Source organism: Bactrocera latifrons, unplaced genomic scaffold (genome assembly GCF_001853355.1).
Source record: "Bactrocera latifrons isolate USDA-ARS-PBARC rearing strain unplaced genomic scaffold, ASM185335v1 scaffold_189, whole genome shotgun sequence".
NCBI lineage: Eukaryota > Metazoa > Arthropoda > Insecta > Diptera > Tephritidae > Bactrocera > Bactrocera latifrons.
Genome location: NW_017535396.1, coordinates 418,267 through 428,885, shown reverse-complemented (window position 1 = coordinate 428,885; position 10,619 = coordinate 418,267). Strand labels below are relative to the sequence as shown.

Genomic DNA, 10,619 nt, shown 5'->3' with positions numbered 1-10,619 from the left:
AGGTGGAGAAGCGCCTGGCTTGGCTTGGAATAACCAATTCTCACCACATTACGAAAATAAGAACGACTGGCRTGAAGTTGTTAACTCGGTTATAACCGCGTAAGCGGTGTCTAGCCAGTAAAAAAGGAGAAATTCATATTAATACATACCAATAATCATAAATTAGTAACTTTCTTAGATTTAACATTTCCCTCAATTGCTTACCTGTAAAGAAAAGACAGTAAAAAGAAAATTTATAAATAATATTCGAAAATTCTATTAACTAGTATTATAGTTCATATTTTATTAACATCTATGATTGAGCAATATGCCAATCTACATATACACATATAACGATTGTGCCACTTCTTCATTCACAAAAAAATAGTTTAGTTTGGTGAAAAAAAGTTAGTTTTGATCGAATGACGAAGACAAATATTTATTAATTTGAGTTTCGAACTCAAGTAGAATAGTACTTACAAAATTTTTTTTAAACGACTAAATAGGTCAAATGAAACGGTCATCTATTGAGGATACTTTGAAAAAAAATAAATAAATAAAAACTATGGATTTCTATATAAAAATTCTGTAAATATCTCCAAAACTATTAATACAAGTTTTCCTTATATCATGGCATTAATTCCAACGTTCTCCCAAGCAGAAGTTGTACTCTATTACTAGTTTGTGATCTATACCCTTTAGATCAAATATGGAACTTTTTAACAACCATTTTGCAGTATTAAACATACTATATACTACATATACTATATTTTTTACATAATAATTACAACAGAATTGGAATGTAGTCAGTAGGTGGCACATAACACATAACAATTGACGATTCGCACTGTTGCACAACTAAGTCAAGCCAAATCAGCGACAGATCAAAGAAAGAATCATAACGCTTAATATATGCATATGAACAAATATAAAACAAACTACTAAATCTCGAGCAATGATATGCGATATGACGGTTGTAATTGAAGAAGTCACTAGTCATAACTGGGTAAACAACTAAGTCATTTTAATAGTAGCAGGGAGGTGATTGGCTTCTCTTGCAACAGCAACTGTAGAAATACAAGCCGCAACATGTATGGGTATATACTATATGTAAATACTATACATATTTATGGTAACTACCATACGGMAATAGATCTGCAGTAAATACAACCAACAACAACTATGTCGATGATATCGYTGATGAAGCCATCAAACCAACAAAGCCAATGAACTGCAAATAATAATGAAACAATGCAAATGCACACACACATGGAGATGTGCATAGAACTGCAAACGAGACATACTTAGTACCGCTTGTGGTGACGAGTGCGTACAGAAACAAATGTAAGTTTAGCATTGCGTACAATTTTATATGACAATTATTGTGGCATGCGAGTCAACTGTTGCCACTTGTGTGCTGCTTTGTTGTTTCTTCTCTTTTGTTCATTGCAAGAGTGTGTCAAACGATACTAAATTGACGCAAAAACTATCACACATGTGAGTAATAAAAGCATAAATACCTACAWAAGATGCAAAGATCACCTAGTTGTATAAATATTACATATACACATATGGGGTATATAAAAATGGGTTTTACAAAAATAGCTTCTGGTTGGTGGAGTTCACTGGCTGTATCTATGCAGTACAGAGGTGCGTGTATACTACTATGAGCTAAAAATAGTAAGACTTTGTTCATAATTTTAAAACTCTTAATTTATTCTTCAAAATCTAAAAATTCACTCTCAAAATAGTCCCTCTTAGCCTCAATACACTGAAGTCAACGCTTTTTCTAATCGCCGAAACAGTTGTTAAAGTCAATTTCCGGAATAGCYTTCAATGCGCGTGGCTTTTCACGTTGAATGACTTTAATTGATTCAAAAGGGTTTCCCCCAAACGGTCGTTTCAGTTTGCTGAATAGGYAGAARTCTCACGGAGYTAAATCAGGCGACTTGCGCACGGTATTGCTTGAAAAACTCCCGAAGAGTGGTCGGCCCATAATTCTGACCTCCTTATTGAAAGAGCTTTTCACAAAGGACGCATGACACTCAAATAGTATTCCTTGTTGACAGTTTGGCCGGTCGGAAGTAATTCGGACTGCACTACACATCGATAATCGAAGAAAACTGTCCATAACYCTGATTTTTGACATGTTTTGGCTCACTTATGCCACGATATTCGGCCGATTGATCATCTGTTTCCGGATCGTAAGCATAGATCAAAGACTCATCGCTATTAATAATACGTTTCATGACATTCTGGTAGTCGGAAAGCGTTGTTTAACGGACGTTAACGCGATGCTGTTTTTCGAAAAAATTGGGCGACTTCGGAATTAATCGTGCTTCACTTTTCTTAGGCCCAAATGATATTTCAAAATGATTTTCACTGATCCTTCCGCTATTCCAACGATGCCAGTAAGAATTCTAACTGTTAATCGTCGATWCTCTAGCACCAATTCTTCTATTTTATTGACGTTTTGAWCCTCAATTGTCAATTTAACTAATAGTGATATACTGCACTATGATACAGATGAAATAACGATTCGAATCTGCAAATGCAAATAGCCGGACTACCAGTTATGTTCTATAGTGTTGGTAGAGATGCTCTCACCGAAATGGATGGATACTTACTTTTTGAACAATGTTTTATCAAAAACTAATATAAAAGGATTATTTAGGTCTAAAGCTAATATAAGAAGATGTAGTTCACGAGAGTAATGGAGGGGGAAGTCGTAAAACTAAAAATTTTATCTTAAAACTTAATAGTCATAAAGCCTTTAAGTTAAACTATAAACTAAGATTAAGACACTTTTGAAATCACACAGATGCTTTTTTGAATTTTTTAGCTACAAAACTTTAAGATTACGGATATGTTATGCCTTAAACTCTTGGAAAGGCCAAATCAGTGACTTTGTTAGTGCTAAAGAATTTTTGTAATGATAGTTTTATATGGATATTATTCACATAAAATATATTTTGAATAGAAGTGATTTTTTGTTTTCGATTTTAGACAGCACAACATATGTTATATGTTTCGGAATTTTAAGTTCAAGAAAATTGTAAAAACGTTTTTTTTTTAGAAAATATAAATTTTTTCTTACATTAATATTTTTATAACGACTTTCTTAATGATCCTACAAATGACAAAAATAACTGCTTTCTGTTTATGAATAATTATGGTATGGTATTTGTGTGTGCTATGGCACAATAATTAGCTGCAGTTGTAGAAACCATTTGCCTGGAGGCAAAATTAAAATTAATAGTCAGACCACTGATGGGAAGTATGATGGAATGAATGACGTGTGTGGTGGCATTTCATAACATCGTTTTTTACGATGCATATTTCAATGACATGAAGTTGCGTTGCATTTTTAGGACAAACATACATACGCATACGAGTATAAATAAATAAACTRGTTTGGTATAAATAAGATAAAAATGTAACTATCTACAAACAGTTATATGTTAACTGTTATGCGAGTTATACTACAAATTCTATTACGAAAACATTTCAGCTCCATAAGGCAGTGTGTAGGGTAATCGGGAATTTTCCCAAACAACYGGTATTAAGAATTTCTGAAGAAAAAAGTATCATACTGGATCATTGACTTCAGATCGAAATTACATTTTGTTTTCAACACATGTTGTATATTTGTCSACACTTGACTATACAAGTCGTGAAAAACTCATTCGATATTACGTATTTATAAAAAGTAATTTTTAGTGGATTTTTCTGATAGGAGGTAATTTCTTTTAAGGTCTTGAAAAGAAAGTTAGCTGTGTTCCAAAACACATTATCGGTTAAGTGTTGAATTTTTTTTAATTTTAAAGAAACATGAAAAGTCGATCGATTCTAATAATTGTAACATTTAAAAAATGTTGACTTATAGTGAGACAGCGGTATAAAGTCAACTGGAAATTTTTCTAATATGGGGACTAAAAAAATTATTGATCCGATTCAGCCTACTTTTAACATAAGGGTATATTATTATTATTAGAAAAGGAATTCTCTCCGAATTTCTATAATATATCTCACAGATTGAGCGATATTATCGATAAAAAAATGGAATGGAACTTTGATCCACATATTCGTTATATAGAGATTTGAATAATTTTGGTCAGATTTTGGTATTCGGGCAAATTCTCGATACATTCCTGGTGCTTGATTTGCAGTCTGTAAAGCAAGAGAATCAGATGGAATTTAMAATTGGGTTACATGGGAAGTAGGCGTGGTTGTTGTCTGATTTAGTTTGTTTTCGCATTGGAACATATGATTGTCGAGGCAGCTTTATACACCAAAATTTGGTCGATATTATTCAAAYAGGTCTTGAGTTATGACTTTTTACCGAAATATAAAGTGCTCTTGTATCATCCAAGGTGTTAAATTTAAAGCTTCTCGAGTATTTATTTATTGATTTATTGCGGTTTTTGGTAGTTTATAACGGAACCGTTATATAGAAAGTGGACGGGGTTATCACCCGATTTCATCCACCTTTATAATATCGGTTGGTTGGAGATATAATCCTTGAAAGCCAACACATACTTAGATGCAAGCGTATAGATTGTTATGCAAAAAGTAAYATATTGAAATAATTAATAATACTAACCAGACCAATCATCATTTAAAGACCCGGTTATTTGGCTTAAAGCATCAGCTGATGACTTATTATAATCTGCAATCTCCAGCCGATCGTTTATGGCCGCCAACGAAGAACGACGCTTAGGGTGCTCGGACTGTTGCTGTTGCGCACACCCAAAATCCACTATATCAGCGGAATTTTGAGTACCATCTACCAGATCASTATTCGCGGCACTACGATAAAATTTACGCGCTGCACGTAGGAAATTAAAGAGGCGTGTTGTATCGGCGGACGACACACCACCGTTGGCCGATACGCGTTTCGTTGATACACATTTCACATGCGCCTTCGGCTTAGAGTTCGCTTTTGAATTTCGCGACGTAGTGCAGTCGGATATAGAACTTGTAGAAGAACTCACTTTGTCAGTATACACACTGCAGTTAGCGCTTTTATTTTTTTGGTTGATTTTTGTGYTGTTGTCACTTTGTCTTGCTACGGCTTTCACTGGAGTGTCATCACCATCGTCACCGTTTGCATGAGTGTCTTCATTATTGTTATTCTTTACTGGTGGTTTGTTAGCGCTGTAATAAAGGCCTATGTGCGCTTTTTGCCAGACGCCAACCGCAAGTGATGTGTCACGGTTACTGTTTTTATTGCTTTTTTGGTTGTCACTTTTGTCGCCGTCCGACGGTTGTTCATTGCTTTCTCGTCGCACCGCCACCACCTTGGCCACACCTGCCGCTGTCGCTGCTGTTGTTGAYGGGGGCGCGTTTCGAAACTCTTTATGGGGCGTAGTACTACTGRCGCTCCGGGTCAACGTAACGTGTTCAGCAGTATGTGCGCGACGCTTCTGTGCGCTATTTGCATGCTCATAACTGCCAACGCTGCCTTTACCACTGCTGCCGATGAGGGCCTGTTTGCACCAATAAATGTTGCTGTKGCTGTTGCCAGCGACGCTGGCGCCTGTGCCGTTGTAATAGTAACGACGACGCGAATCTACCGCTTTGTCGTGWGGTATCGTCCTAACAGTTTCAGGCGTAATGAATTTGAATGAGTCGCGTGGACTACTGGAGTTACTGCGTCGTTGACGTCGTTGGCGTTGCGTAGCGTTGGAGGTGTGTGAGTTGCTGGATGAATGCGAAGAGGATGAGGATGTGTTGGAGGAGTAAGAGTTAAATACAGTGCTGTTGTTTATATTGTTGCARCTGCTAATTGTCGCCGATATAAGTGCGACTTTCGGTGAGTTTGTGTGCCTGAAACTCTGCCGCAATCGATGTTCACACTCGTTAGAACTAGTGTCCGAGTTGCTTTGATCGTCGCTGCAAATGGCGAACGATGTTGCAGTCGTTGTTGTTGGTAGCGATGTTGGCGACTTGGGCAAATGTTGCGCAATATTGTTTGTATGCGTACGATGATGCGCAACAGCGTTGCCAGACACCGTAGGCGTAAGATACGAATTGGATTGTATGAATACACCGTCACAAGTGATTTTTATTGTTGTCACCATGTTTTAAGCGGCATAATTAAGAAAGCTAGCGAAAATACGGCGAATTAACTGCAACACAGACCATTTATATWTAACATAGTAAGACTTGCAGCTTGTTAAGCAAGTTAATTCATTTWACAAATTTTTCAAAAAATAATTTTTAAGCGAAGTTTGCAACAAAAAATTTTAAATTTTAAGTCATACATTAATGAAAAGCCATAATTTCGCTTCACTTCATATGTGTATGAGAATAATATTGTTGCTGTCAATTACATTTTTATTTCTGTCACATTTTCATTCTTGATTAGCGGCACAATATAAGACATAAGAAGCAAACTCTAAAACAATTGCAAAAAAAAGAGTATTAACAGCAATTCACTAAATTAAGGTCAACAGCCGATTGTAGGCGGAAACCGCAAACCAAATGGACTGCTACAATTCTGACGACGGAAAATTGCCAAAAAAAAGAAAAAAAAACAAATGGACCGTTAAATGCGAAATGTTATGCTCTGGGCATTAGTGTTTATTATTTTTAGTACTTCTGTTTTTTTCATTTTCTTTTACGTAGGTATCTCTTACGTATATTAATCTTTTCAACTTCAATGTACACACTTCGATTTGGAATTTCATTTATAAATTTATGTTTTTGTCGGCACATGCCTTCGGTTTGTTACGGCGACATTTTGTACAAATTGTGCTAAGAATATGCGAACAAAAAATATAACACGAGGATAGTTTAATAAGTCTGACACTTCTTCAACGGATCCAAGAAAAATTTTGATTGCAACTTCTGTTAGTAGACAGTAAACTAAGACTTCAAAATACCAAAGGCCTCTACCGATTTCCGTTCGTTTGAAGGTTTTTATTCAGCTTAAGTTGTATGGCTAAGTACAGATACTCCGATAACAACCCTGAGAAGGATAAAATATTATATTTTGGAAACAATTTTAACGTTTTACTAATTTTTGCAACTGCAACTTTTGCTTTTATTCAACTATAACCACATAAGGTTGTGAGTTATCAAGGAATTTGAAGAAAATCTGCACCAATTCAAGAATTCCAAGAATTTAAGAACTTAAACAAAACAAATACTTTCTCGTCGACAAAAATATCACCTATGTATCGAACTGTACTCGTAACAAATTCAAAAAACGAGCAGARAAGCCTTTAATTAACGCAAATAAAGAGATTTTTAACCGCAAATAGCCATTGAAGTTAAAGCATAAAGCGACCGTAAAATAAAAGTAATCACAATGCATTTAATTGAGGTTTTAACGAAAGAAAAACAAGAATACACACATACATATGTGTATGCATAGTCAGAACTCCCACACATGGTCAGCAAAAATTTTCGTTACAACAGAGCTGTGCAACATTTATAGGGCGCCAATTAGTGACAATTCTATTTCAACGCCACTTCCACTACTATTTTCATTATTTKCAGTGATGCTGCAAAAATAGAAATACAAAGGCAAAAAGCACTGAAACACCAAATTCAATTTCTGTATGTTTGTAACTCAAATAGAATCACAGAGAAAAATGATGGCAAGCCTAGAGAAATCTGCGAACTTTACAATGACGACAAATGAACCAATCGACGAATAAAAAGGTTTATTAGGAGAATGGTTTGTTCCACATACGCCCTGGCGTACACACGCTATAGTAAATGCATGCAGTTATTTTTGTATGTGTGTGTATATAGTAAATATTTTCGACTTTTGGCAATAAAGGCACGGGCACTGAACAAAGGCATGAACTAATTTATTTTTGCTTTCCGTACACATATACATATGTATTTATACATATGCTTACGTATGATTGCATAGTTTACTATATGATAAAATTCCAAATTCAAAATCTACTAAATTATAGTAAAAGTAAAGGAAATCAAGCAAAGCAAACAATATTTACAACAGAGTGAAGCGTAGTAAGTGCAAAAATACATATACATATATGTATGCAGCGAGAAAAATATATGCAGCAAATACGTAGTATAAATAGGTCTTTTGTTTTTTATTCAAAAGAACAATGAAGAAAAATATATTTTTGGAAAATGTAATACTCGCACATAATTTAGAAAAATATGTTTTTCGAATATTTAGAAAAATATAAAAATGGAAAACATAAGCCTTTAAAAATTAAATATTCTACTTGCAAAAATCATACTTGATTAGTAATACCCTCGATTGTTTATTTGAGACCTGAGTATGATTTACAGCGAAGAMTTTTTCTTATTCACTACGACCTTTACTCGTTGCTTTATATAAGCGTTTAAAATAAAAAGTTTTTTACTCGAAAAATTAATAGTTTAGCAAAATATTCTCAACTAATTCTTTATTTAACACCAGAGGGRTTTTGTCTTATATTGCAAAAACAACTTTTTTATTTTCTACGACCTTTATCCATATCTAGTGTTGTTAGAGTTGAATTTCGCAGCAATTTCTTTCCTCTTCTCAACTATTTTGCATTACTGTATGTTAGTAAAATGTGTGAACAAAATTTGAAATTCTCTTTTAATTACAGAGATTCCGTCGAACGTTGGATTACATGCAATTCATTCAAACAAATACATAAAACAAAAATCCAACTACAAACGCATACATATAWATAAAGTAAGTCTGCCTGCCAATTACTATGTGAGTTTTAGCCTATTGAAGTCAGCCAACGAGCCACCCAACCAGCGCTTTCGTTTTTTGGTATTCATGTGACCATGCGCAATTGTTATACATACTCAAAGGCATATATAAATATATACATACTATTATTCATTCAAATTACGCTTCAAAATAGTATTGTATTGCTAGCGTTAGGAYGATACCCACCCAAGTCTGGGTTGATTTTCATGCCAGAGCGTTTTGGAACACCTAAGATGGTAAAATAAACACGTTGTATGTATGTATGTGTATATAAAATGTTTGAAATCACACGTATGTACCTGTAAATACATATGTAATTGTATTACAATTGAAAATTCAGGTGCAGTACGTGTTGGATTTGGATATTTTCCGTTTTTCTAGGTTGGGAAAACACGATTCTATCGACGATGTAAATTGTGTAAAGAGTATAATTAAAAATGAGAACATTGCTACTAGCGTAGAATGTAAAAGAGTGCACAAAGTACTCATTGTGTTGATATATGTACATATATCTGTATTAGGGCGGGTAGAAAAAAACGAATGCTATTTTCGCTTGGTACTCTGAAAAATTGATTGATAGACATCTCTAAGAAAGGCTCTAAAAGTATGAGCGCTTGATTGTAATGCGAAGATGCTCCGAATAACCGTTTTCTATTATCTTATAAGAAAATAGTAAAATTGTATCTCGCTTCTAATCGCTTGAAATAATATTTCGTTTCATTGATAATTGAATGATCTATAATTTTTTCATAAAATTAACCGCTTCAAAGATATTAACAGGTTGTTTGACTTTTTAAAACTCTTTTTTTTTTTTAATTTTATACCTCAATGACAAAAAATAGTTTAAATTGCAAAGTTCATAGTCTTGTAGGAATTTTCTACTCTACAAATATGGCCACTTAATTTTTATTTCTAAAATAAATGTTTATTATTTTTTGTTTTTCGTTGATTTTTGACAATGAACAACTCGTAAACGCTTAACTTAATCAAAATATTATGTAGATCATTTTGATAATATTTGCGGAGCATTTTTTTAGAGGTGTCTATCAAACAATTTTTCAGTTTTCAGAATACCTAGCCAAAAAAAATATTATATTAATATAAAAATATTAACAACGACAATATTAATATTTTTTTTTACCCACCCTAATATACACCCTAAGTACATATTCATGTATTTTATTCGATGCGTGCATTTTTGGCACGGAAGTCAATGGGAATCGGGCTTGCCTTCAAATTCAATAGAAACGTCACAAGCAAACTAAATCAGTTTGTGGGAAATTCTTTTGCAAAACGAATGTTATAAATAAATTAAGATTAGCATTAACAATGTTTGATCACAGAGAAAACTTCATTGTCTTTATTTTTCGTATTTCGCTCTGGTCACGAATAATGGAACAAATTGTGCTTTCTAAATTAACACTTAATAAATCTTGAATCATATTTTGGAATGTTTTAATTATTAAGTCAAGTTGATTTGAAAATTTATATCCCATTTAAACTTATTGTCAAAAACCCACAATGTTTTGGAAGGAAAAATGTTGAGGAATTTCAAAACTGATCTGATTTAATGGCTGTACACTGACCCGTAGCCAGGATTCAGTTTCGGGAGGGGCCCGCAAATTTGAAAGTGATATTGGTTATTATTTCTCATCTATGTATGAGGTGAACGTCCTAATTATTGATTAGTCGAAGAATAATTCAATTTGGACACGTTCATACTTGCTTAAATAAAATTAATTTGACGACGTAGTGTATTCCAATAGAATCGCATGCAAAAATTATAATTTATGTTAAATTTTGCTGTTTTATAATGTCTTGTCCCTGCAGCAATCGATATATTTGTGTTTACATGAATAGGCGAATCAATCGGTATAGTATTTAGTTTCGAAATATGGCTTTAATTCGTAGAAATCTATTTTAATATAAAGTATATATAGCT

At 33.8% G+C, this 10,619-nt stretch overlaps 1 protein-coding gene across 3 annotated transcripts in view; it reads right to left on the bottom strand.

Moving 5' to 3' along the window:
• Positions 1–10,619, bottom strand: part of LOC108967461 (mucin-4) — a 37,716-nt gene that overhangs the window by 19,283 nt on the left and 7,814 nt on the right. For 2 of the 3 annotated variants that reach the window (XR_001993261.1, XM_018930882.1), the window contains exon 1: positions 4,583–6,202. Coding sequence is in view for 2 of the 3 variants with exons in the window: in XM_018930882.1 (XP_018786427.1) it covers positions 4,583–6,062 (1,480 nt within the window). In the remaining variant the exon portion in view is untranslated. Of the gene's footprint in view, positions 1–4,582; positions 6,203–10,619 lie in introns of those variants that run through there. The other variant, XM_018930884.1, reaches the window with a different exon arrangement.